This window comes from Drosophila biarmipes, chromosome 3L (assembly GCF_025231255.1).
Source record: "Drosophila biarmipes strain raj3 chromosome 3L, RU_DBia_V1.1, whole genome shotgun sequence".
Classification (NCBI taxonomy): domain Eukaryota; kingdom Metazoa; phylum Arthropoda; class Insecta; order Diptera; family Drosophilidae; genus Drosophila; species Drosophila biarmipes.
This window is the reverse complement of record NC_066613.1, coordinates 23338830-23365605: the sequence shown is the minus strand read 5'-3', so window position 1 is coordinate 23365605 and position 26776 is coordinate 23338830. Positions and strand designations below refer to the sequence as shown.

The 26776-nt window shown below is 40.8% G+C and overlaps 5 protein-coding genes across 15 annotated transcripts in view; 3 read left to right on the top strand and 2 right to left on the bottom strand.

The window, feature by feature from the left end:
* The window catches only part of LOC108034810 (protein furry), a 50099-nt gene extending 42503 nt beyond the window's left edge, over positions 1 to 7596 (bottom strand). For 6 of the 8 annotated variants that reach the window (XM_017109848.3, XM_044094913.2, XM_017109850.3 and 3 more), the window contains exon 1: positions 7252 to 7596. In XM_017109848.3, the coding sequence (XP_016965337.1) occupies positions 7252 to 7306 (55 nt within the window). In that variant the 5' untranslated portion in view covers positions 7307 to 7596. Of the gene's footprint in view, positions 1 to 3001; positions 3703 to 7251 lie in introns of those variants that run through there. The other 2 variants (XM_017109849.3, XM_017109856.3) reach the window with 1 other exon arrangement.
* Positions 7597 to 7671: 75 nt separating this feature from the next.
* On the top strand, positions 7672 to 9582 carry LOC108034515 (UPF0046 protein C25E10.12). Its single transcript, XM_017109439.3, has 2 exons — positions 7672 to 7934; positions 8385 to 9582. Exon 2 carries the CDS (start codon positions 8394 to 8396, stop codon positions 9300 to 9302), a length of 909 nt encoding a protein of 302 aa, XP_016964928.1. The 5' UTR covers positions 7672 to 7934; positions 8385 to 8393; the 3' UTR covers positions 9303 to 9582.
* Positions 9583 to 9934: 352 nt separating this feature from the next.
* LOC108034931 (tubulin alpha-4 chain) lies at positions 9935 to 12041 on the top strand. Its single transcript, XM_017110189.3, has 2 exons — positions 9935 to 10100; positions 10576 to 12041. The coding sequence occupies exons 1-2, from the start codon at positions 10098 to 10100 to the stop codon at positions 11959 to 11961; spliced, it is 1389 nt and encodes a 462-aa protein (XP_016965678.1). The 5' UTR covers positions 9935 to 10097; the 3' UTR covers positions 11962 to 12041.
* Positions 12042 to 12357: 316 nt separating this feature from the next.
* LOC108034932 (ribose-phosphate pyrophosphokinase 2) lies at positions 12358 to 26510 on the bottom strand. 3 transcript variants are annotated; one of them, XM_050886646.1, is made up of 9 exons: positions 26347 to 26510; positions 23669 to 23897; positions 18275 to 18458; positions 17570 to 17638; positions 15642 to 15740; positions 13869 to 13993; positions 13610 to 13808; positions 13416 to 13550; positions 12358 to 13240 (listed from the first exon to the last, which is right to left on the bottom strand). In XM_050886646.1, the coding sequence occupies exons 2-9, from the start codon at positions 23887 to 23889 to the stop codon at positions 13148 to 13150; spliced, it is 1125 nt and encodes a 374-aa protein (XP_050742603.1). In that variant the 5' UTR covers positions 23890 to 23897; positions 26347 to 26510; the 3' UTR covers positions 12358 to 13147. The 3 variants fall into 3 exon arrangements, with proteins under 3 accessions (XP_050742603.1, XP_016965680.1, XP_016965682.1); XM_017110191.3 differs by lacking the exon at positions 26347 to 26510 and adding an exon at positions 24832 to 25009; XM_017110193.2 differs by lacking the exons at positions 17570 to 17638; positions 26347 to 26510.
* LOC108034933 (uncharacterized) lies at positions 14073 to 15328 on the top strand. Of its 2 annotated transcripts, XM_044095327.2 has the most exons (2): positions 14073 to 14917; positions 14971 to 15328. In XM_044095327.2, the coding sequence occupies exons 1-2, from the start codon at positions 14183 to 14185 to the stop codon at positions 14998 to 15000; spliced, it is 765 nt and encodes a 254-aa protein (XP_043951262.1). In that variant the 5' UTR covers positions 14073 to 14182; the 3' UTR covers positions 15001 to 15328. The 2 variants fall into 2 exon arrangements, with proteins under 2 accessions (XP_043951262.1, XP_016965685.1); XM_017110196.3 differs by having other exon boundaries at positions 14075 to 15328.
* Positions 26511 to 26776: the final 266 nt, after the last annotated feature.

Genomic DNA, 26776 nt, shown 5'->3' with positions numbered 1-26776 from the left:
TATATCAGTTAAATGTAGCATGTTAAAGGTGTTTCCAAAAACATATAACCTTTAATATTCTCTTTAAAAATGTATATATCTTAGAATTCCCATATGGTGAATCGCATTTTATTCCCCTATTTTTTGCCAACTGTCTGACTTCAAATTTTAAAATAGCTTGGTATTCAACAAAGTAAAGACATGTATACTAAATCAGATGCGTTGTGACATTTATGAATGGCTCTGGCATTCTAGAATTTGGCTACACGCGTTATATACTGTATGAGCTTTTGATTTGTGATCTGTTGTTTTATTTGTTTACCCAACCTTGGTGCTAGGACACGCCCATAAAGCGAAATCTGTAAATAGAAATTATCATCAGCAACCATCAACAATTTAATCATCATCAAGTGTGGGGGTGTGGCAAGAACACGCCCCAAAAAATAAACTCGAATTAGGAAGAGAAGTCGCAGCGAACTCCCTTTATGGGCCCATTTCTGGACTTCGGGGCTGTATCGTGTCGAGTTATCATTCAATAAGTTTGTTTCTTATATCTTAATTGTCTGGAAATAATTGTAAACTTATTATTGCCACATGGCCTGATGAATGGATGGAATGCCGGCGACCATCTGTCAAAAGCAGTCTGCGGAATATGCAAAATAATAATCACAATTGATGATTTTGTTTTCCCTCGGGAGTCCCATATCTTTTTATCTGTACAGCGATAAGAGCAAAAATCAAATTCCCGCTAAGGAAGTTGACTTGGAGTGCGTAATAAAAGTTCCCCAGAACTATTTAGCTGGAATTTCTGTTCCACGAAAATCATATAGGGGTATATTGGAATTCCTGTGACGTCAAATGTTCTTCTTTGAAAAATAGTTTTCAATGAAAGTTAGAATTTTGATGTATTATTAAAATACTTTAGGAATTATGTCAGCTATCAGGATATATTTAGATAATAAATACAAATAATGCCAATCCTGGGAAGCTCCTCCTTACTCTCCAAAGTAAAACATAAGATTATAAGAAACGACCGAGAAAAGGTTACCCGCCCATTGCCTAGCCAAGAAACCCCGATCTATTATTCAGGACAATTATCATGACTTATTCCTGGACAGGCGGCCGGGCCAGAGTTCCTTTAAAATCGAATTCAATCAATAGGGCAAGAGACGATTGCCCGTGTCCTTTGTGACCAAGTCAGGCACCACTGGTAAATAATAGATATCGCTGGCAAGCGTAATCCAAACGATAAGCCATGTGTCATGCATGGCAGTCAGCTGTTTGAGCTCCGACTGAAGGTCTGTTAAAGTTCAGGGCAATAGTTTCCGTCGCCGCTTTCCCTGAATAATTGATAGAGCTGAAGTACAAGGCAATGTGGTAGGCTCACGGGCGACAGCAAAGGTTGATTCCTGACGCTGCAGCGAAAGCCGTGAAATCTCCTTCAGGGAAATCTTGCCCGAGGACAGCCAATCCGAGGCGGAATAAAAATGGCTTGGAAAATGTTTGACATTTCACTAAACACATGTGTGCGAGGAAAATCAAAAAGTTCCGAACGAAATCTCTAACAAAATGCGAAAACATATGTACCATTAGGCACATATATACGTCCGTATTATTAATACCGTATTAACACGCTCACCCAAATCGTCTTCCCAAACGAATCGTACGTCTCATGAAAGCTCTCTGGATGTGTCATATAACAACAGCAACAAAAACGCAAACAACACGGTGCCACGCCACTTATAAGATGTTCGACGAACCCGAACAACCGATTAACCCATCGCACTGGGCCAACACAAATCCAAAATGAAACGTAAAAAGTTGTAAATAAGAACTGCAACAGAGGCAGGAAAATAAGGCTAATATAGAGATTGGTAGGGGTTCGACCCAAAGATACCCATTAGGTAATGTTTTTGTAATTTTTAAATATATCAACATGGTATTTATGGATGCTTCCTTATGCAGAGTGAGCTGATCAAATAATTGTTTGGTAATAATCACACTTTCCCGCCTTAAATCTGCACTCAGCGAATGTACCCTACAAAAAGTACCCCCTTTTGTTTTCCCATATTTTCTATTCTATTAACAAATTCGAATTCGTTGGAAATATATCTATAGTTTGGCGCTTGGAAATGTTTTTAGATGCTTTTTTATGTCGCTGCTGAACATTTTGAGTACGCCATACATTTTTGCTGGCTACTTTTTCCCTTTTGATGAATGTTCTCGTTATTTATAAGGAAATCCAAAAAAAAAAAAATGGGAAAGGAAAATAGCTTTGAAAAACGGTTTAACCTTACAAATAAATCGACGCAAATCCACCAATTTATGGTTAATTGATAGGAAATCCAGCTTAAATTGAGCAACAATGGAAAAGATAAGAAAATAATAAAAACGAGTTAAAACAATAAACAAAGATTTTTGGCAAGAAAGCTTAAAACAAAGAGGCGATAAGTATAGAATGATAATTCAAAATATTGGCGTTGTAGAATTAAAGAAAGTATGCACAGAATTTGGCGGAAACCCAAGATAAATTCAGAGCTATATATCTGGAGGAAATGCCGATTTTCGGATCCTTTCAGAATGTATTTTTAAAGACCTACAATTCGCTAAATAAATAATGGGAATCATACGTCAACTCGTTATTGATCATCAAATTTGTATCTTATCTGAACCATTAATCCATCAACTTGCGCCCTTGAACCCTTTGGAAGTTTATTGTTTCGATTATCTGCGAGCAAATTACAGGAAAAACAATGAAAATTATAAGAATTTCGTAATCATCCTGATAAGATAGGTGTACGTGGCAAAGCCATGTAAACTTTTGTTGTTCCTCACTTCGCTCACAGAGACTTGAACTTCGACAAACAGTCCAAAACCTTCGAATCGTTTATCACATTTTATTTTTATCGTCTGCAAACCTAATATTTCCTGCCAACATGTTTTGTCACCCCATTTTTTATATTTTTTAATCTGGTGCTGAGACCCAAAAATATTCTAAAGCTTAGAAATGCAAAAAACCAACCTTTTAGTTTTTTTGGATTCCATTGAAAATTCCATAACATGAAAGTGGAGCATATATTTGTAAGGGAATCGCAGCTGGGAAAATGATATTCGGGCAGATTTACAATTGTTCTGCCCGACTAGAAAAAAGAGCGATGGCGAGAGTATTTAACACTAATTAACGCGCACAAGTACTGCAATTAGAGGCACGTGATTTGGTCCCCCACAAGTAATATCTATTAATTGTGGTAGTTTTAATTGTTTGAGATTGTATTAGATGCGATTAGGAAGGGGGCTGCTGATAGGAGGCTTTCAACTGTGTCACTGGGTCACTTTTCAGGTTTATTTCACTTTAAATTACGCGGGCGATCAGTGATAATCGAAGAGAATCATATTTTTTATATTTTTTTGCGGCCCTGTTAGAGCTTTTACGATTTTTATGCTAATAGGCTGGAAATAATGAGCTCAGCGTTTTGAAACTTGTACACCTTTGTGTCATTTCTCTCGATATATCAATGGGCTGATGTCAAATTACGGTGGCAATTTGAATGTAGTTATTTGCGGGGACCGATTCCTCGATATCTCAGCGCACATATAGAGACGGATATTATATACAGGGGTATATATAGAAGAGTAGCACACGTTAAATCCAAAATAAATATTTCGAGCGGACCGCAAAGTGCAAAATGCGAGGCAAACGGCGGCGACGACGACGAATTTCGACTGCGGCGAAAACGAACCGAAAAAAACGGACGGGCTGCGGAAAAAAAAGAGCGAGCGACGTCAATGGCAGCAGAACGAAAAAAAAATCGGAAAAAAACCAACAAATATCAACAAAAAGTGAGCGACTCGCGCACGCTCGCAAATTGGAAGCTCGAAATCAAAACAAACGATTATTGTCTATTTAAAATTATGATTAACAATTGCGGGAGAGAGAGAGAGAGAGAGAGAGAGAGAGCTAGAGGGAAATAGAAAGACAGACAGAGAGGGGGAGAGAGTGGGGCGAGCGGAACAGCTGTTCTCCTGCTGCGGCGAATTGAAAATCAGCTGAGTTGCTTTCAAAACAACACTCATACGCCGCGTTGTACGTAGCGATGCGAAATGAGAGATGATTAGGACCATCTGTTTGTTTACCTATTTCGCTTCTCTCCGCGGATTCTGGCTGATTAGCACGGCTAGTGTACGTCAGTCTGTCGCATTAGCTTCAATTTGCGGGGGAACCTGAGCCGCGCCTCCCCGCAGGGAAGTGCTAAGTGGAAAACTTTCCGCCCTCGCCATGGAAATCCCGCAGAGAAGCCAAGGCTGGGCCGCTAAACTACGACTGCAACACCTCCAAAGGACGTCCTTAACCCGGATTCCGTGTGCTGCGAAACCGCGGAAATCCAATTCAAGGCAAGTGCTTTCCACTGGCCAGGTGGGATTAAATAAAGAAATTCAAATTCATAGTCGAACTTCCTTAAATCGAACTTATAATCGAAAATAGGAGTAGGTTTACTATTAAAGTGGGTCTAAATGACGTAAATAAATAGTTATCTTTAGGTACTAATCCTAGTAATTATATTTGCTCACTTCAAGGAAATATTTAATAGATTTATCAATCATCATTTATTCTGATTAAGTGGTTATAGGATAAAAATTATGATATCATGTTTACCAAAATTCTATAGTTGTAATATTTGATTGAAACCAAAAGAATTTTAAAGGGATTTTACTATAACTTAGTAGTAATCTTTAATCTTTAAGAAGATCCTAATAGATGTATTAATCATCATACATGGATCTTATATTTTCATATTTACGAATCTTGTAGTGAAAATTAGGAATATATTTTTAGAGAAATTTTATAATGTAAAAAATATAATTTTAAGGTTTTTGCTATTGTAAATTGCAAGGCTTTTTTAATAAAAATTAATTATGGATTGTATAAATTGTTGTAGTTTTCAACATATCATTATTTACAACAAAGAGGACTTGAAAGGGTTCGAACCACCGAAGTGCGACTGTGTTTAATTCACTTTCCGACCGAACCCAAGTATTTTCCATTACAGAAATTGCCAACTGCCTTGGCTGATTTCTGATTTCTGGACGAACTGTGTGCGAATTGGTCTCACCAACACAATAAATATATAAACAAACAGATGGAAAACAAAGCCGAGGGCATTTTGTAACGACAAACAGGCAAATTGATTATGTACGCGTCCAGATTGCTTGCCACACAGTCGAAGGCATGTACGAAAAATTAGCACTTGGCCAGCACAGCACAGGCACTTTCCATCGGTTAAATATTGGTTTGGCGAATTAGTTACTGCTTCTATTGCAAATTACATCACGCCCACCGCATAACCAGGAGTTGCTACTGGGGCACTGCCAAATGAGGGGCAGTCACGCGATTCGAGAAGGTAAACACGCGACCGGAACGCACTTTACACCCGCTTAAAAACACTTGGGAACGCACTTGATTTTCGGGGCTTAAGTGGGCCTGCAGGGCAGTCTACGAACTATTTTTCGGTTTGATCCCCCTGGTACTTGGCTGCTCGACGGCGGACAAACAAATGAGAATGGTGAATGGGAACGAGAATGAAAAGGAAAATGGGCTGATGTACGAGCGTTTGGAGCCCGAACTTATGCAATTTCGCACAGGTGATGGTAACGACGACTCGACATTTGACTTTGGATGGCTGGCGGAATTTTCTAATTTTGCCACACTGCGCTACAAAATCCGTTGGATAACTGCCAGCTGGTGGTAGTGCAAGCAAGTCCCGAACAGGAAAAAAAGCAAAACATAGAAAACCCGAAACACAGCAAAATCCAACCCACCCATTGACGCCAGACATTTGTTTTGCTTTTCTTCCTCTTTCAGTGCTGAATGTCATTATCAAGGTTTATTTGGCACTCTTTTTCCCGCCTTTTTTGTTGGAAATGTGAATGAAAAGCGTACAAATGGGTGGGTGGGTCGCTTTTGGGGGGTGTGTTCGGGGTCTCCGAGATGGGGCCCATTGGTTCGCGTCCCGGCTTAGCGCGGTAAATCAATCCCGGAGTATAATGAAAAATTGCTGTGCGCCCCAGAAAAAAGAGAAGTTGAGTCAATAAATTAAAGAAGACAAAGGCAGAGAAACGAACTGCATTATGTCAACTGTGGCTAATCCTTAGCCGCAAATACTTTCTATATTATTTATGTCTTTGGGTATAATTTAAGATACTTTGTAGTACTTTATTTTATAACAAAATATGATGATGATATCCTTCTATTCTAAATACTTTTTTATTTTACAGTTTAATACCATTTATAATCGTGAAAGACTGCTTTCTTCCTAAAAATATTTATTTGTTAAAACAAAAATAAAATAGCAAGAAAAAAATTAAGAGAACTTAATTTTTTAAAAAATATAAACTATAATAGCAGAATAAAATTGTATTAATTTTATCTCTTTTCAAGTTTTCAAGTTAAATTTAAAAGTTTTCCTAAAATAGTGAAACTCCTTATTATTAAAATACTTTTTAGGTTTAGTTTTCCAGACTTGAATTTTTCTATCTACTACTAAAAATACTTCCCATTTATTATAATGACACCCTAGCGTCAAAGTCCCTTAGCAAGCATGGTACACCTTTGATTTGAGACAACAGTGAAGAACCCAACTTTTTGTTGACTGAAAAACGTACTTTCATCTAAATCCAGAGCAGAGGTAAATATTTTCAAAGATACCCAAACAGACCGGCGGTGCTTTGCGAAGATCTAAGCACTTGGGGGCTCTTAAGTTTAGGAGTTCGCCAAAGTAAACAAAGGGGATCCCTTTCAATGGGCTCCACTGTAGTGGGGCACAGTGAATCAAAACCGTAAATTACTCGCTTTGATTAGGTGCGCCAGTGTGCGTGAGAGAGGGCGAGAGGGACAGAGACACTGACCGGCAATCAAAGTGAATCATCACTTGGCAAATGAGCAAGACAAAGAAAACAAACAAACAGATAACGGATAAACAGATGCAAATGATCTGAGGGTGTGAGTGGGAGGGAGAGGGTGGCGGAGGGGGAGGACAGGAGAGTAATAGGAGTGAGTGAAACGCAGTGAGATAACACACGCACGCCAGTGCACACAAACAAACAATAGGTGGGCGTAAACAATTAGCAATAAGAGCATTTAAAAACCAGAAGTGCACTTAATGCGCCCAGTAAAAAACAGAGGCACACAAATAAAAACCCCCGAAGGCTTTTAAAGTCCCAAAAATAGCCCACCATGCAGCCGCTAAGTAAAACCAAAGGGAGGCCAACACTCACCTGCCGCACCTGCCTCCAGGGCAAGCAAGTCCTCCTGCAGCTCCAATTGATCCATTATGTGCAATCACAAGCCCTTATTTATAATTAATGGCTAAGAACACGACGCGTCTGCGAAAGTTGCAGCTGCGGCCATTTTTTCGCTAGCCAAGCGTAGAATTTCACCAGGTAAGCACTTTGCGGGCCTCCAAGCACCCAGAAAACACTTTGCTTATCTTCTAACACACTAGTACACTAGGAAAACACTGTTTCCTATTTGATTTATGCAATTTTTAGACGGTTTTTTGTTGCAAATGTCGAACGAAAAAATTTACACGTAGTGAAGAAGCAGAGAAATATCACGCAGCTGATTTTTGTTTTGACCAGGGCTACCTGTTATCGTTGCCTATCGATGGGCGAATTGACGTAATGCCTTATACGTTTTGTTATCGCCGATCAGCTGTTACCCGGCCATGACGTCACGCAGCGACACACGAATTCGCGTATTTTGATTGGCATTATCAAATTGTATCGCATTTATCTGCAAAAACTTGACTAAACATAAATAAATGCGTGCTAATCAGTGGACGACCATGTCGCCGGCGATTGCACTGACTGGTTAAAGGCCTAGCACCATGGCGAAACAATCAAAATCGACGGGACGCAAGGAAGCTAGGAGGAATTTCTGATTATATTAAACAAAAAGAGTGAGTTTTTAAATTAATTAACTATTTTGAGTGGAACCAACTTCGGTTTTTAGACAATGGCAATCAAATTAGCTAGAGTTTGACGCTCAGAACTGGCACTTCTTCAGGGCCCTAGTTATATGGGGCTTACGACCACGTTTATTTTGTCAATTTGCAATTGCAATCTCAATTCAGTGAAACCAACTTCACTTTTTAATACTTTTACTAGAAGAGGCCATTCATTCCCTGTTATATAGCTTCTTTATAGCCACCTTTTATAGCCTTTGCCATCATATAAGAACTGGTTTACCCTCCAAAAAGCCAATTTCTCGTCTATATGAAGAACTTTCGTGTATATTTAAGAACTTTAGATAATAAATGTAAGCTTCTTAAACATATACACCATTTAGAAGTTTGTGCCCCTGTATTAAATCCATTTCAAGAAACTCGACTCACTGTTAATGCTTTCAGATACCAAAAATGGAGGTGCCAGTACATCCGCTGAGCCAGGATCCCACGGCCGCCTGGAGGGAAATCAGCAAGACGCAGCGCGTCATCAAGGTGACCATGAAGCCGCCCACCACCACGGTGGCTCCCAACAAGGCCCGCGTGGTGTGCATGTCGGATACCCACTCCCTCACTCCCTACATCAAGTTCGACATACCGGATGGTGATATATTCATACATGCAGGGGACTTCACCAAGTGCGGCCAGCTGGAGGAGGTGGAGGAGTTCAACACGTGGATTGGGGCACTGCCGCATCGCCACAAGATCGTGATTGCCGGCAATCATGAGCTGAGCTTCGACCGAACGTTTACCCATCCTTTCCAGAAAAATCAGGCGAAAGGCCATGCTTCGAGCAGCAAACACACTGGCATGTCCATTCTCGATGATCTGCCCACCTTGGGCAATGCCAAGGAGAACCTGGAGAGCGCCGTTCAGACTCAGAATGTCCGAGAGGTACTGACGAACTGTCGGTATCTGGAGGATGAGCTACTGGAGATTTGGGGCATACGCATTTATGGATCACCTTGGCAGCCGGAGTTTTGCCGCTGGGCCTTCAATGTGCCGCGAGGTACAGCCTGTTTGGAGAAGTGGAATCAGGTGCCAGAAGGCATTGATATTCTGGTCACCCACACGCCACCTGTGGGTCACGGCGATCTTTGCTGTTCCGGCGTAAGAGCCGGATGTGTGGAGCTACTCAGCACAGTACAGCAACGGGTGCGCCCGAAATACCATGTTTTCGGACATGTTCACGAAGGCTACGGCATCACCAGCGATGGCAGGATCATCTTTGTGAACGCCTCCACCTGTGACATCAATTACCTACCCAACAATGCCCCCATCGTTTTCGATGTGACGCTGCCCCCGGGTTTTCGCAAGGATTAGATGGCCTAGATTGATATTTATTCGCATTTGTTGCCGGTTCAATGAATTTATTTTTGTCCCCGTTTACGTTTATTTTAAGATTTTTATCTACCGAAATTTATAAGCACGAATTAGGGCGTCTAAAAAAGGAGACTCAATTCTCTACTTAGACACTTAAGATCATGATTAAGATGCCATACAATAGTTAATACACTACACCGATTTGTAGCAGTTTCTATACAATTGTCAAACATTTAAAAGGTTTTATGATTAAAGAAGTCCAATGACTATAGAACTAGAATTTGTTTGATTACACTTTTATTTTTATGTCTCTTGTAGTAAAAAAAAAAAAATAAATATAACATATTTACTGAACTATTGTTATTTTTAACATGACTCTTGAGATTTTTTTTAATATAGTTTATAATAACAATTTAGCATTGCCTCTTTTATAGAAGCCTACTAGTACTATAGTACTACTTAAAATGTGTGTCAAACATTTATCGAGCAATATAATTAAAATGGGTAATATTTCCTGGTTGAAAAGTACCCAGTTTCGAATTTATATCGATAGGGCGCCAAAAATGGCCTGGAAGCCCCATGGAATATTGACTGGACTGAACTGCAACCCTGTCATTCAGTTTGACATTTCTCTTTGGCGCCCTGTAACGGCGCTCTTCCAGTGACTCCCCAACCATCCAACCTGAAGCTGCACTTTTCGCGTGGCGAGACCGAAAAATATTTAAGAAAAGGTCCCGTAAAAGATTTTAATTTGTATACCCCAATTTTAGATCAGCAAGGAAGGACACAAATAAAATGGTGAGATTGGAAAATGCTTTTGAGTTGGCAAAGTTTTAGGAAGTAAGGAGAGTGGGGAGCGAAAATTAAGAAAAGAGAATAAGGAGATAAGGAATAAATTAAAACCACCGTATCTTAAAATATTATATCAGTTTTATCAAGCTTTTCCTTGGTAATTCAAGTATTATAATATAAAGCCCCAAGTTATCTAAAAATAAATCTTAGGATGGGTGGTAGCTTATAGGAGTCTCAAGAACAATTTTTTCTTGTGCTGTTTTCTAGAGCTATAGAAATATTGTATTGCTAACTATTTATTATTTACTATTTATCTATTATAGTCTAAAAAAAATTGGCAAACATTAAAACTAATATTAACTAATAATTTATGTTTTTTGATTAGGGGACCCTTCTTCTTTCATAAGGAAAATGCAACCTAACCTAACCTAGAACAATGGCGAATTTACCACTAATTCCTTTTTCCTATGCTCCCCGACAGCGCGAAGTGGTCTCCATCCAGATTGGCCAGTGCGGCATCCAGATCGGCAATGCCTGCTGGGAGCTGTACCTCCTGGAGCACGGCATCAACCTGGACGGCAGTCTGAAGACCAAGGAGGAGCTAACGGCCAGCGGGAGCAGTGCCAGTGTGGGTCACGACACTTCCGCTAATGATGCGCGCACCTTCTTCACGGAGACCGGAAACGGGAAGCAAGTGCCCCGCTCGATTTTCGTCGATCTGGAACCGACGGTCATCGATGATGTGCGGAACGGCTGCATGAAGGAGCTCTACCATCCGGAGCAACTGATTTCCGGGAAGGAGGATGCGGCGAATAACTATGCCCGAGGTCGCTACTCCATTGGCAAGGAGGTGATCGATAGGGTGACCTCACGGCTGCAGAAGATCGCCGAGCAGTGCGATAGTCTGCAGGGATTCCTCATCTTCCACTCGCTGGGCGGCGGAACTGGCTCGGGATTCACCTCCCTGCTGGTGGAGCGTTTATCCACCGATTATAGCAAGAAGTGCAAGCTGGACTTTGCCGTCTATCCCTCGCCCAAGGTCTCCACGGCCGTGGTGGAGCCATACAATGCCCTGTTGACCACCCACTCCACGATGGACCACTCGGACTGCGTGTTTATGGTGGACAACGAGGCCATCTACGATATATGTAACAATAACTTGGGCGTGGATCGGCCAGCCTATATGAATCTGAACCGGTTGATCGCCCAAATAGTTAGTTCCACCACGGCCTCGTTGCGCTTCAGTGGCTCCATGAACGTGGATCTCAACGAGTTCCAGACGAACCTGGTGCCCTTCCCCAGGATCCACTTCCCCCTGGTGGCCTATGCTCCGCTGATGTCCGCCGAGAGGTCGGCCCACGAACAGCACGCCATTACCACCTTGACCAATGCCTGTTTCGAGTCCTCCAACATGATGGTCAAGTGTGATCCTCGGGCGGGCAAGTTTATGGCCTGCTGCATGCTGTACAGGGGCGATGTGGTGCCCAAGGATGTGAATGCAGCTGTCTCGGCCATCAAGTCCAAGCGGCACATCCAGTTCGTGGACTGGTGTCCCACTGGCTTCAAGATTGGCATCAACTATGAGCGGCCCGCCTTTGTGCCGGATGGGGATTTGGCCAAGACCTCAAGGGCCTGCTGCATGCTGTCCAACACCACCGCCATCTCGGTGGCCTTCTCGAATCTGTCCTACAAGTTCGATCTGATGTTCAAGAAGCGGGCCTTCGTCCATTGGTACGTGGGCGAGGGCATGGAGGAGGGCGAGTTCACGGAGGCGCGGGAGAACATCGCCGTCCTGGAGCGGGACTTCGAGGATGTCGGTCTGGACAATGCCGACGAGGGCGGTTCTGAAGAATTCGATGAATTTTGAGATCGCACACTAATTCCCCAGGCCCAATCACATCCATATCTAAAGAATATATGTAAATAATACATCAACAAAGCGTTTAACTTTCCATGAGTTTAATTGGGTCGGTTAAGGATCGGTTTTTATGATAATAATGATATCAAAACACTGTAAAAACTTGGGTTGATATCTAGGAAATATAATTGAAGCATAGTTTTTAAAAACATTAATAAGAATGGGATATCTAAAAGAAGATTTCTTATAGGATTGAAAAGCAGAATTATAGGAACATAAGAACCAAAACTCCAAAGCTTACGAAAAGAGAACAAATTTAGGAAAATAAAGTGATCTTACTTCCGTATAATCCATTTTACACTTTAAAAGAAATCAACTGAGTTCAAATAAAACCACATATTAGCATTAGTTTTCTGTAATATTTTTTTGTATTTTTTCTTTAGTTTTTGTTGTTGTTGTGTTTGTTGTTTATTATTTTTTAACGCCTATTCGCTATGTTCTTTTCAATTGTATTTTTTGTTTTACTTAATTTTACTAGATTTTATTTTGAACTTGCAAGTATTTTGCGTTTTTTCTTTTCTCCATGAACTTACAATAAAGAATCATCAAAAAGGTTGTTGCACAGTGTAAAATTACAATATTTTTCTTTTATGTGAGTGTATGTTTGGGTGTTTTTGTTTTACGTGCTGGCTTTTGGGTTTACGTGTATATCGTCTACGGTGTTAATCTATAAATCTAAATTTCTCTCTAAGAGCAGGCCAATGTTTACACCAATCAACTGGGAATTATCGTTCGTGTTAACTTGTAAAATCAGAAAACGGCAAAAGTTTACTTTAGTTTAAACAAAGATCCTACTATACAAAGGAAAGGCATTGCATTTGTGTACTTTTGTTTTTCTTGTTGTTTCTTGTGTGTGGGTGTTGTTTAGTGTATATCTTTAGTTTCCTATTTAGTATAATTACATAATGACGACTTCCCATCTACTGAGTTTGCATTTGCTTTAATTACAATAGTTAATCCATAAAAAATATATAACGATGATGATGGCAAAGTATGTTGTTGTTTTCAAAGTGTTGTGTTTGTGGTTGTTGGTTGTTACAAATTGCTGGTAAAGTTGGGTTCTGCGGTAGCTTGCTAACGGTGTTCTGGTTGCTGTTTTAAACGTTTTTGCTGGATCACCTGCCGCCCTTTCGCTTTAATATGGAACATTTGAGAAGAGATACGAGACACTCTCGCCGTTGTGTGTCCTTCTGACGGCCTCGGCGAACATCATCGAGACATCAATGCACTGGGGGAGGAAATATAGAAACCATTAGATCGATTTGTAAAGTATGAAGACCTCTTCCGCTTATCATATTCTCAGAATTCGTACATTACTTTGCTTAAAGGGTAAGAGAACACAAACTAATACATTAAAATACTTTCAGTTCTAACATATTTACATCTGTAAACCTAAAACGCACCTGGATTTTGGGGCAATCACGCATGTGTCCATCCTGTGGTATGGTGTTGGTCACCACCACTGCCTCGAAACAGGCATTGTTGATCCGCGAAATCGCAGGACCCGAGAAAATGCCATGCGTCAGAATGGCATAAACCTGATAACGATAATGTATCATTAAAAAATTATAACAAAATACCAATAAACCCAACCCACCTTGGTGGCCCCAGCCTCCACCAAGCGATCCGCAGCATGGACAATCGTGCCGCATGTGTCGGCCATGTCATCGACCAGGATGGCAATCTTGTCCTTGACATCTCCCACCAGTACCATGGAGGCCACCTCGTTGGCCTTCTTGCGCTCCTTGTGTATCAGGGCGAACTCCACGTTCAGGCGATCGGCGATCGAGGTTACACTGTAAGAATTACATTTTAATTGCAGTTTTGTGTGACATCAAGGAAAGACTAGAGCTTACCGCTTGGCACCGCCAGCATCGGGCGACACAATGATCGAGTTCTTCCACTCGGGAATGTTCTCCTTGATCCACTTGAGTACCGCTGGCTCGGCATAGAGATTATCCACAGGTATATCAAAGAAACCCTGGGAAAGGAAAGGTTTCAGATTAGTTAAACATCAAGTATCCCTTGCCGGATCTCAACCAGATGTCAGTCATTAAGACACCCTAAAGCGAACATTATACTTTTGAACATATACGAAATCGAATCTACCTAAAATTAGTTTAAAAGAGCAGATAAAATCCCAAAACCGAAAGTTATATATTTCTACAAAATGTCACAATCCCAATCCCAGTCCCCTAACCGCGCGGAGGAGCAGCAGGACGACCTGAAGCAGTGGCTTAAGGAGCAGCGCATTGTGTTGGACATGCGAACTCGGCGTTTCTTCTCCGACGTTTTGCCAGTGGCCAAGATTATCAAACAATGCCATCCGCGTCTGGTGGATCTGCACAATTATACGCCCAAGAGCAGTGTGGCGCTGAAGCTCCAAAGCTGGGAGACCTTCAACCACAAGGTTCTGAAGAAGTTGAACATCCATGTGCCCCGCTCTGGCCTGGAGCAACTGGCTGCGGCGGCACCAGGCGCCATAGAATCCCTGTTCCAGGAACTGATTGCGGTGACCAAGTGCGGTAGTCCCAGGCCCAGTCCCATGCGGAGTGTCTCGCCAACGCCTTCGCACAAAAGCGAGGTGGTCAAAAGGGTGGCCAAAAAGGATTCCCTGAGTCGCACACTCAACCGCTCACTCACTCAAATAATCGAGCGCTCCTCCTCGGGTGAGACACGACCCAAAGTTCTGACCATGAACGTGGACGTCCTCGTCAATGGAAAGGTCAAGAAGGTGGCCAAGAAACTGGTGGAGTACGAACACTACGCTAAGGTGGTCAAAAAAAGTGCCGAGAAGTCCAGCTACATAACCTCCATCCTCCAAAAGTCCGAGTATCTGCAGAGTATTATCGCCGTGAAGGAGGAGCGCATCTCGGAGCTGATGGATCAACTGGCCAAACTATCGGTGAGCATTCTTTCCATGCGACCCATGCTCAGCGATAACGATGACGATACTAGGATCAGTACAAATTCCCATACCCATATTAACAACGCCTCAGAGCCCTGCTTCGAGCTCGCCAACTAGCCCAGAGATGCGAAGAAAGTGTTCCCGAGAATCCCAACCCGGCGATATCCCAACGGTATACGTAATTCACTAAGGTTTTTTCAAAAACAACTTTCCACGCCAACATAACACCTTATCGGATATATCTGTACTGTATATTTTGTATTTTAATTTGATTTCCTGAACCCCTTTCTTTGGCTTTAACCCATTAAACAACGCGAAATTGTTACGCTGTTCAGAAGAAAAATCACGTTTTCTTTATCGTAATTCCTTGGCTGATAAATAAAAGTGAAGTGCGATAGGAGAAACGCATTGAAGGCTTTGCAAATGTAAAGATATCAGAGATATCTTTGAAAAGTTGTGGTTTTTCAATGATATATGGGGTTTCTTTTTATGTTCAGGAAGTTTTATAGAAGGTTCCTATGACATTTTTACTGAGAGGATGGTAAAAGCTAATGTATATTTAGGTTTTTAATTATTGTTTACTATAGATACCATGAAAATGTGGATCATTCTATATGATTGAAGATTCTTTTTTTACTAAATTATTAAATACCCCTTATTTTCTGTTTTGGTAAGTTATTTCGCTTTAAATATCAAACACCTTAACCTAGGGCCGACTTACCTGAATCTGTGAGGCGTGCAGATCCATGGTGATGATGTGATCCGCTCCAGCCACGGACAGCATGTTGGCCACCAATTTGGCCGAGATGGGCGCGCGACTCTGTGCATTGGCCAGCGTAGAAAGAGAGGCAAGGGAAGATTTCCATTAGCGCAACTAGTAGTTGGGTTATCGGTTCGGTTCTTACGGCTAGGCATTATATGAGGAGTAAACCATGGAAATCAAAATCGAACATGGACACACATATGTATGGACAGAAATCAACAAAGAGGTTAACGTTCCAATAGATTGCATATGGCGGTACACAATTCACAGACAGAAAAGAAGAGAGTTTCGGTTGCGACAGCACAGGGGACAAACGTGATTCGGTGCAGCACCCCGGAGATAATGAGCTGAGATCGCGAGAGGGCGAGAATGAGATACATATGTATACCCAGGTGATAAAGTGCAACGCCAGTTAGAGATAAACATATACAGATAGTTCGGTTAATACGCAAACAAGTGCAAAGAAAATTGAACAATTTCGACTTTTTTCATTGTTTTTCCATTTTTTTCTTTTCTTAGGAATTGGTTTTTCGTGGTTTATTTGAACAGGGAGAACAAGGCATGCAAAACATGGGTCGGATAGATAGATAGGTTTAAGATCATGGCCTGGTTTCATCAACTCAAAAGAAAACATTAAAGAACGCAACAAAGCAAAAGGCTTAAGACAAAAATAATCCAAAGCAGATTTTCTTTTTTCTTTAGTCCCGCAGCAGCATTAAAAATAATAATGCCTGGGATACGGGAACTAACCGAACTACTCACAGTATATTGCTTGGCTGAAAACTCCTAAGCTCAATTCAGAATTCGAATTTTGTTTGGTTTATATTTTATTTGGTTTTTGGGTAATTTGTTGCAATAGAGAGACAAAGAGTATAAAAAGAAAAAGAAGAAAACAAAAGGTTCAGAATAATTGAGAGTCTAAAACTAAAATTAATGTGGGAGTGTGTGTCACATAGGTTTAGGTTAACAAAGTCGTAATCCGTGTCTCAAAGGAAGGGTGTTAGTCAAGTTGGAGTGTGGGGACTCAATTCAAATCAGGTTGCAGTGCCAATAATAATCTATATATTTCCCCCCCATTCCAGCCGATTGCCTTGAAGGTCAAGAAACTCATTTACAGATTACAGAAATGAAAAATATTTGTGCATTTTGCACGCTTGACCCCCAGGGTTCATCGTCTATAAGTACGCAAGTACCCAAGTCTATGCCCCCCATTGCCGATTCGATCGTCTGACGTCACATTGGGGATTATCTAGCAACGGAAAAACTTAATCAAGGGGATTGAAAAACAATTTTTTAAGCCCCCGAAAGGAGGCTGTTGTCGGGGCCCGATAAGACTAGAAAAAAGTGCAGGACGACAACAGTCAACACAAACAAACAGCAGTCCAAACAACACAAACAATAATATTTATTAGGGGTCTAGGTGTATTAAAATAGATTAATGTAATTTTTGTTTATTTCATAGATTTGTTTTTGCAATGAAGAGTCGCCGAAACGAAACAAACACAGGCAACCAAAGTATGTGGAAAATTTTTATTTTTATAATTATCACCAATTAGTATCATTGCATTTTTACCGATTTTACTTATTTTTATTAGTTTATGAGTAGGGATTTGGGGATATAGGGAAGGACATGCAAAATAGACAAAAAGCAAGTTTTCTTTAGAGAAACGAGAAACTTGTTAAGCCGGACGCCAAAAATTTCCATCGTGTGTTATGAGTTTCCGAGGATGAGTTTGCCATTTTGATATTCCCCTCCGGTTTTTGAGTGTTGATTTTTTTTGATCGAATAAAAAATTAATAAAGAATTTCCCATTAGATATACAGAAGAACATAAAGTGTGAATCGGGTGAGAGTTTAGTGGTTGAAAAAAGGTTCAAGGTAAATACCCTAAATTTCCAATCGTAGTTTTTCTTGGCTAGTTTCTTGCTTTCCGCGCTTTCCTCACTGCCTGCCAACTTCACGGAGAAAGAGGAGAGACAGAGATCGATAGAGAGACGGAGAAAGAGAGAGAGTAACACCAGGGCACACACACACGCGCGGTTAGAGGGAGATAGTTGTAGGAGGGCGAGAAAGAGATAGCGAGCATGGCGCATGGGAATAAATAATAATTAGAGTATTTAATCACAAAGCATAAAGTATATAATATTTATAAAAATTTTCCACATTTTCCAATTGCGTGCGTTATTTTTTATTTTACTCCAGCTTAGCTTAGCTTCCTTGCAAACAGTTTTTTTTTTTTTGAAAAAGAAAATCAAATTCAACTTGATCAACAAAATGCATTAGGAACACACATACACACACAGAATAGAAGAGAAGTATATATAGGATAAATTAATCGGTTACATAGCATTTAACAATCGAGCTAAACGTTGGGGAAAAACATTTTGGGGGGAAAAGTTTACGCTTTTTCATCTCCACTTTTCCCCAATAAAAACAGTGTGTGGGCTTTGAGTTGGAGTAATAGTCGGATTATCTAGAATTAATTGTATACATTGCTTTTTTCTTTGCACGCTAGGATCCGGAACAAGAGGATCCTTCGAATATAATACCGTGGGATTGTCGGCGGCCGGATCGTGTTGAGGCAAACCTACCTTATCTTTTTTGTCTTGGCGGGCATATGGAAAGCAAGGAATCACAGCTGTAACACGAGAGGCTGAGGCGATTTTGCACGCATTGATCATGATCAGCAGCTCCATCAAGTTGTCGTTGATCTCGCCGGATCCCGACTGCACGATGTACACATCCTCGCCGCGCACCGATTCCCCAATTTCCACACTGCAAGAAACAGAGAGCGGGGGTCAGTTGAAAGGCAGGATGGAGGGTTGTGCACTGTGGGAAAATGTCAGCAAGATGGGACCAAAAAATCGACGGCAAATCACAGAAAGCTTGTCTTTGAAGAACTATCATATGTAGTACCATTGCAATCCATCAGAAAACAAGTAGCTTAAATATTAAAAAAAAATAATATCTTTCAGATACCTTAGACCTTAGTCTTAAAAAATATTTTTATCTTTCAGATATTATAATATAAGGTCTTAAAAAAGAACCTATTCGGCTATTAAGATTTAGTCAACGTGCTGAGGTACCTAATATTATACATCCTTTTAGAAACCCATTCTATTATAAAGGTTTAGTCTTTGTGCTCAAATACCCTAAATATTTATAAAATATTACCATTTCCATATAATGATATAAGATTTTTTAAGAGACCAATTCGATTATTAAGTTTAATTCAATTGCCTAAGATAACATTTCTTATAATAGAACCCATTCGATCAATTAATACCCAAAGTATTTTAAAAAGAATATCATTTATATATGATATAAGCTTTTACTCGAGAACCCCTACATTATAAAGCTGCTCAAATAGCCAAAAATATTTTTCAACAATAAAGCATCAACTAGGTTATCATAAAATATAAATTTTTGTTTGTAAACAATGTGTCAGTACAAATTTCACCCCCAAGAGTCTAAGGAAATTTCCATTGTTTGTCTCAAGCTCGTATTACCTAGCAACACTGCTTAGACTCACAAGTTCCCAAAGTATCCTATTCGCCTCCACCCCCCGCCTTAAATATTGATATTCTAAACAAGACACGCCCCCGCTTGCTACGCCCACAACTGTTGACCTTTGTCGAAGCCCGAAAGAAACTGCAATCTAATCGAAAAGTGCTATAATGCTCTCGTACGCACACATGGCGTATGCGCAATATTTGCACTGACAACTGACGCCGACGCGGCTTCGTTTATTATAGTGTTTACACTTTGTTTTGTTTTGTTTTGGTTTCGGTTCGAGTTCGAGTTCCTCAGTTGGGTTGGCGATACCCTTGATGGAGAATGGGTGGCTTAATCAGCGGCTTAAAAGCGGAAATAAACAACCTAGAGCACAGGTAAATAGACTGTATTAAAGTTCATCTCAAGTAAACTTGTTCCACATGGGATTTAAAAATATAACAAATAAATTAAATACTTCTAAGTAATATTATATCCCAAAGGAATGTTCTAAAATAAGAATTTTAAGTTATACCCCAAACTATTCCCTGCCCATTAAGCAACCAATATTCCTCAATAAAAGCAATAGTTCAACTAAGTCATACCTCGTTCTACACTGTTTTTGTGTTCTCATGGTTATTTTGGCTTTTGTTTCTCCATTGAAGGTTAATTCAATTACATGGCGCTTCGAGCATCGGCCCTCAACCGACCATCGATTGGACGAGCTGCGCCAGTGCGGCCAGTAATTAATTTGTCCCATATTTGAGGGCTATCTTTGTCATATACAAATTCGTGGAAGTAAAGCATGCTTTTTTGCCAATTGCGTGACACGTTTCCGTGGTATGGTATAACCTACTTCTGCAGACGCTTATCAATCAGAAAAATAGGGAAAAATTCTACTGAACTAGGGTTGCTTATGATTTATTCCTTATCGCAGACACTAGATGACCGATGCGATTTAAACAACCTTGGCCGGATGCATTTTGGCATTAACTCATGCATTTCTGAACAGATTGCCGGGGCTGCAAAAACACTTTCACCGTTCGCCACCATGACATTGTTAGAATGCCGGGAAATCTTCGGAAAAGCGAAGGGAAACCCGGGTTGGAAGGGTGTGCTGGGCGTACGGGAGACTTGCGACTGTTGGCATTGGGCCAAAAGGCAGCCGCATTGCCAAACAGCTAGCAACAGTTCAGCAGCTGTTTTATTTGGCCAAACCAAATACACATTCGAGTAGAACGTTTTTGCAAAAATTCGTTTCGTTTTCCCTTGTTTTTTACGTATTTTTATCGCCTTTCTCGTTCGCAGCTCTGTCTGCTCATGTGATAATGTAAACCGAAAAATAAAAAGCGAAATAAACCGAAGAAACAGTTGAACTTCTCTAGTTGAAATCACCAGTTTCACACCTTTTTTTTTTGTGTTTTGCTAGCTTGTTTTCCAAGTTGTTTGCCAAGAGCATTTATATCTCTTATGCTTCTGTTATCATACGAAATTCTAAGAAGTTAGATAACTTTAGGCTCTAATATAGGCCTAAATAACAACTTTGGAAGTGTTCAGAAGTGGTTCAAGTTCGATTTTAATGATCATAAAATTTGAAATAAAATATTCTAGTATTAGGTTTATTTAAGAGCACCTTTATGAGAGTTTAATAGAAAAAAGCCCGCTGTAAAAGCAAAAACTGTTGCCAATTGTCTCCCACTAGCTTATCTCTGTCTATGCGGAATCTAAATCGCTTTCGCTTGGTTTCTGCTGGGTTCTGTTGATTTATGGCATGGTACATATACACGTTCACGTTTCTTATCACTCCTAACTCGGGCCCCTTTCAAAAGCTCGTTGGTACCCAACGACCTCACAAGACAAACACGCAAATTCCTTATCGATCAAACTTTAGAGTCGAAACAAAAAAAATCGCCTAGTAATTGACTTTTTCGGTGGGTGGCTTGCTCCTCAGCCGAGGGGGTGGCGAAAAACCGTTTAGAATTGCGTGTGGCAAGACCTTCGAAATTGGAAATTTAAGCCCACTTTGGGGCTATGGAAAAAAAATTATGAATCGACAATGGAATTGAACGTGGCCCTTGACAAAGGTCATTTGGTGCTTCTGTTAGTTTGGTAGTCATAAAAATTCGGTAGATACTTTATGATTAAGTGCTTAATTGGTTAATGGGTATAATATAAAATAAAATACTATAGCTTCAAATGCTATTATGTATCATGAAAAAACTACCTTAACAATCAAAAAACATTTATTTCGAAAAATTTATTAAATTCTAATAAAAAACCTTATCACGTCCAGTTCTAATAATCAAAAAATAAAGTAAATAAATCACCCAATTGAATCACTTGTGACCTAAAAACGTGAATATCACGATTTTTCTAGTTCCTATTATAATATAGAGTTTTTCTTCATTGTCATGCTCTTATCTTGCATTATCACCAAATTGCGCAAAAATCAGCACTCATTCGTATAATTTTCGTGATATCATCTGAGCGCCCTTCAATTGAGTGTAATCTTAGCTGAGCTTGATCTCTGGCCCAGACGCCCCAGCAAAAACAACAACAGAACCATTATCACCATCGCCTTTCGCTCGCCACTATCAATAAGAGCAATCAAGACAAAGTAGGAGGAAAATAAAAGCAAAGGTTGAACCGTTACACCAGCCCCAACAACAACTGCTGTAAATTGGAGCAAAAAGAGCGCATTTAACTGTCAATAGGATTTTCTGGCTGCTGTTCGAGAGACCACCAGAAGAAGCCAGAGAGTGGGGGACAGAGAGAAAGACGCCAACAAAAACAAAGCCGACAAGTGCAAACAGAAATATTGAAACAACAACAAAAGTGGAGCAACAACCACTATGCACACGTGGGGGTCTGACGTTTGGTGAGAGCCAGAGAAAGAGAGGGAGAGAGCGAGTGAGAGAGGGCTCCAAAGAGAGCTCCAATGCACAATATGCGGGGGCGTCACTGCCGCAGTCGACGTCCGGCGTCGACGTCGCAACGTCTGCCGACTCTTGATGTGGCGCTCTCCTTTCATTCTCATCCAAGAGAGCGTGCTCCCACTCTCAGCCCCAGCCAGCAAATGAAAAACGTGACAGCGTCGTGTTGTGGTTCTCTACTCGCAGGCATTTAATACCCTGCAATGAGGTATGCAGGATTAAAAAAAATGTAAGCCTTTTCTAATAATATTCGTAAACTCAATTAATGTTTTGAAAAAAATACCTAGAAACATTACATTGATTATTCCAAAGGAAACATTTTGCGTTTTTATATAAATCCAATTTGGTTTTGAATTGAAAAACTAATTTGCAATCTAGGTAGACACAAGTCCAAAATCGACGCATGAGTTCTCCCTGACTTGATATATAATGCAGTATAAATAAATTTATATAGTAAAGATTAAAAACAGTATTCTTAAACTTTAAAACTGAGAAACATAAACCTAGCCAAGCCTACCTACCTAATTGAGATACAAATAGGGCCCCTACAATTAAGATAGGGTACCTGCACTTCGTTCAGGCCTCGCTTTCGGTTCCTTCCGCTGCCTCGCACCTTGGTGTGTGTGCGAGCATAACAAAAACACACGCACACCGACAGGCGCGTATCATGTCAAAAAGCTTAGCGCGTATTATAACCTCTATTTTCGTTTCGGTTTCTTCCGTTTGCCTCGTTTCTTTCACCTTTTCACCGCCTCCAGTTGTGTGCTAATGTGGCTTTTGTTTAATTTTATTAAAAACAAAAACTAAGCAGCGTTGATAACGAAAAACTGGGAGGAATGGGTGGGGGAAAACCATGGGCGCCTTTATTTATTATTTGTTGTTGTTGTTGCATCAGCAGCTGACTGGCTGCTCTTGCGCGTGTGTGAGTGCGAGCGAGCGAGAGCGAGAGAGAGCGAGAGGGAAGCAAAAAGCGTGCAAGCCGCAAGTCTAGACACACAAACACACACACTCACAACCAGCTGCTAATTTAATTAAAAAATATAAAAAGAAAACGATATTTCGCTTCCCCTTAGATCTTTTTGAATTTGTTTAAATTAAATTTAATTTCGGTGAAAATTGCACGCGACATTGGCCGAGCCGTGTGGCAGTGTGCGTGTGTGCCACTCTCACTCATACCAGCGCACCAGCACTACACACACACACACACACTCACACACACAAACGCACGGCTGTAGCGACAAAGACGGTGTACAGTCCACTTGTTAAATCAATAAAAATAAAAAGAAATCAAGCCAAAGGTGGCCCACAAGATTGGGAAAAATCCTCCAGCTTTGGGTAATCAAGAGATTCCATTTGCACTTCGATTAGGGCCCCGCAAGGGGGGGCGGGGCAACCTTCAGCGAATGTCAAGGACCCGCGGAGCACATGTGTTTGCGGAAACACACAGTTTTTGAAGGCTTAATTAGCGCACTTTTGCAAAAACACTTCGATTAACACTTGTTTGATTCCGATGCTGTTGCAGGACGGCCGGACGGCCGGACGGCAGGACTCTCTACTCACCAGGTCTCCAAATTGCTGAACTTCTTGGTGACCACCTTGCCGAGATCGATGCCCAGGCGATCGACGATGCGCTGGGCCAGGTCCGGATGCGAGGTGCCCGAAAACACTTTGATGTTCGGCATTCTGGAGTGGATTAAATTTAGACAACCAGCCTGTTTCTCCAAATTGTCTCGGATCAAACTTCTAGCGCGTATCGGATTAGCAGAGCGAACGACTGGCATCACACAATCTACGAGTAGAAGTTTTTATTATAAATTTTTTTCGCCAAAGCGCGGGCAGCGACGTCGCCGCCTTATCGGTGTGCTCGCGAGAGCGCCGCTCGCTCTCTAAGAGAGCCCCGCCGCGCAGCGCGCTCTTGCGCCCGCTCTCTTCGGCGGCCAGCCACCCCAATCCCAAGCCCCAGACCATGTGATTTTCTACGTGGTGCCTCTCCAGGGAGCCGAAAAAGCTATCGATGTCGATTTCGGTCTTATGAAGGGTTTTCGTATTTAAATGTGTTGTTCACTTATGAATATTGAACTAAGTTATTTTTAGCTTTTTTTTAAGTATTTATATAGGTTTGAAGTAGGAAAATTTTAAACTTAAATTTTAGCTATATAAAAGGTTTTCTAACTGTCATAAAATAAAATATGTATCATTAGCGCTTTTAAGATACCGTTTTTAGTGTAATAAAATATAACAAAAATAATATAGTCACTTAAGTATTTAATGAAGTAATTTACATTTTTTTAAAATTAAAATCAGAAAATTGAAAGTACTTTCTTAGGTTTTAAATATCATTTTAAGTAGCAACCAAAAGTAAATGTTTGCAATATTATATATTTTATATAATGAAACACAAATAAAATAGGAGAAGTATCATAAAATTGACCTATATTATATCATATATCATAATTTTTATCTGCCACTTTTCCACTGATTCCATTCGATAGATAAAGTCCAATTATCACCCAGTGCAATCTATAAATTCAGTTTGAACATAAAAAATATGCTGGCATGCCAACAGGCGCGCGCCAAAAGAAAAGCTTTTGAGACGGGGCCCAACAGCTGTGCCATGGATTTCCCAAGTTGGCCATGAAAAGCGCACACACACACGCACACTCAGGGGCAGTGGCAGTGGAAGGAAGTTCCCCAATTCTGGGATATAATCTAGGGGTACGCACCATTCTGCTCGTTCCCGCTGCATTTCTTATCGGGCATTATTCACTGGGCCAATCCCGAGATCGAGGTGCAGCGACAGGTAAGCGGCGACTGGAAAATAGGGCTGTTTTCCTCGTTTTTCAGCTGCCCCTTGCACAACAAGTCGCACTCACAGCTGTTTTGGCCCAGGCCCACGGAAAAGTGCACTGTTTTTCAGCGGCAATTGGGGATTGAGATTAGCCCGCAGAGCGCCGCATCTGGCGAAATTGAGCGAGCGATTGGAACTGAGCGCCGTACAACATGGCGTATGCGTCCGTCACACATACGCACCGGTGCACACACACACTGCGATGGGGCGGGCAGGAGAGAGCGTGCGAGAGAGAGAGCGTCAAGGATGGTGCGCAGCAGATGCCACGCGAAAGCTTTCGGGATGCCCCAACAAGAAACGAGTGCGCTTTTGCTCTCTTCTCTGCGAATCAGCTGTTTTCGCCAGGCAGATTTCCATTGAATTTTAAATACGTCATCCTGATTTTCTTGGATATTTTGGATAGGTTTTATAAGATATAGGTCGAAAATGGCAGGAATTACTTAAATAAAAATTATAAAATTCAAGGATGTAATGCCTCGATGCAAAATAATTTGAATTATAAAATTGCATGTTCAAGTTGTAGCTATCTAAGTACGTGATATTGCATTTTGACTACCACAAAATGGAAAATTATTTACATTTCATTTATTTCCAAAGGTACATGTAACAAATACATGAGCAATTTCGCTCAAACAAAAAACGTAAAATATATTTTTATGGTACCAATAAACTGCTTAATAGGTGCTCAAGGTATCATAAAAATGTCAAAGTCAATACTGTTTTCCTTTGTTGAGGAAACGAATTTCTTTTCCACATGATTTAAGGAATAATAAAAAATTGATTTTCCCCTTTTTCCAATATTTATGAATATTATATGATTTTTGTACAAAAAATGTCTATAACAAAGCACATATTTTCTGCTGTGTATCCTAGCCTTGTACGGACTTCAATTGCCCCTGTAGCTCTTATTGCTGTGCAAACAATAATCTCAGTGATATCACCAGGAATGTTGGGCTTTCTAGAAAGCCACAGACCCGGAGCCCGAGTACAGTTTTCCCCTTCATGCCACGGGGGCTCGTCTTTGCTTTTCCTGCCCCCGAGATGCTGTGTATCTTATATCTTGTTGTTTGTGCAACTGTACCTGGGAGGCTGAACAAAAGAACGTCTCTGAAAACACTGCGATTTGTTAAATTGTTTTTGCGTGCCGACGTCGTCTAAATATAAACGAACTAATGCCAAATGCTGACGTACTCTTCTCCGTGTTTTATCCCTAAAAACTGACGCAAATGGCGTTGCAAGTGGGCCTTACGTTCGAAAATAATGGAAGTCTGGATCGCGGGGGGTGGTAACCACGTGCCGAATGCGACGCACGTTTTGAGTCGACGGGAAAACAAGGGCACGCACACGCGATATGGAGGAAACCGGGAATAGTACAACACTCGGGACTTACTTGAGACATGTGCAGCAGAAAAGTGTCGCAATTACTTTCGAACTATAAACTATTAATCACTGTGCACCAAGCGATTGGGACACGTTGGTCAACGGAGCAGTGACGGTTGTAGTTCGGGAATCCGCTTGCATGCAGCCGCCACTCAGAAAATGCAAAAGCTGAATGAATCACAGAATGCTTTCGACTTGTACTCGGGCGAGGGAAGTTCAGGTTATGGAGTTGTAGACTGCGAGAGAAGAGATAACGAGGCGTAGGGGTGACTTCCATAGGGCGAAACTTAAACACCCTTAAACAATTGACAAAAAAAAAACACAATCTATAGGAAATGCATTACAATTAAAAAATACAAAATATTCTACCTATTGCATACTCATTTTTATTGAATTTGAATGGTTCTGAGCTAAATGTTTACACTTCAAAATAAACAAAA

Coding starts and splice junctions, on each gene's coding strand:
- LOC108034515 (XM_017109439.3), top strand. CDS start 8,394: ATGGAGGTGCCAGTACATCCGCTGAGCCAGGATCCCACGGCCGCCTGG.
- LOC108034933 (XM_017110196.3), top strand. CDS start 14,183: ATGTCACAATCCCAATCCCAGTCCCCTAACCGCGCGGAGGAGCAGCAG.
- LOC108034932 (XM_017110191.3), bottom strand. CDS start 24,868: ATGCCCGATAAGAAATGCAGCGGGAACGAGCAGAATG. Junction 17,639..18,274: donor GCCAAGACAAAAAAGATAAG/GTAGGTTTGCCT, acceptor TTCTCCGTGAAG/TTGGCAGGCAGTGAGGAAAG. Junction 13,994..15,641: donor TGCACGCCTCACAGATTCAG/GTAAGTCGGCCC, acceptor TTCCTTTCCCAG/GGTTTCTTTGATATACCTGT.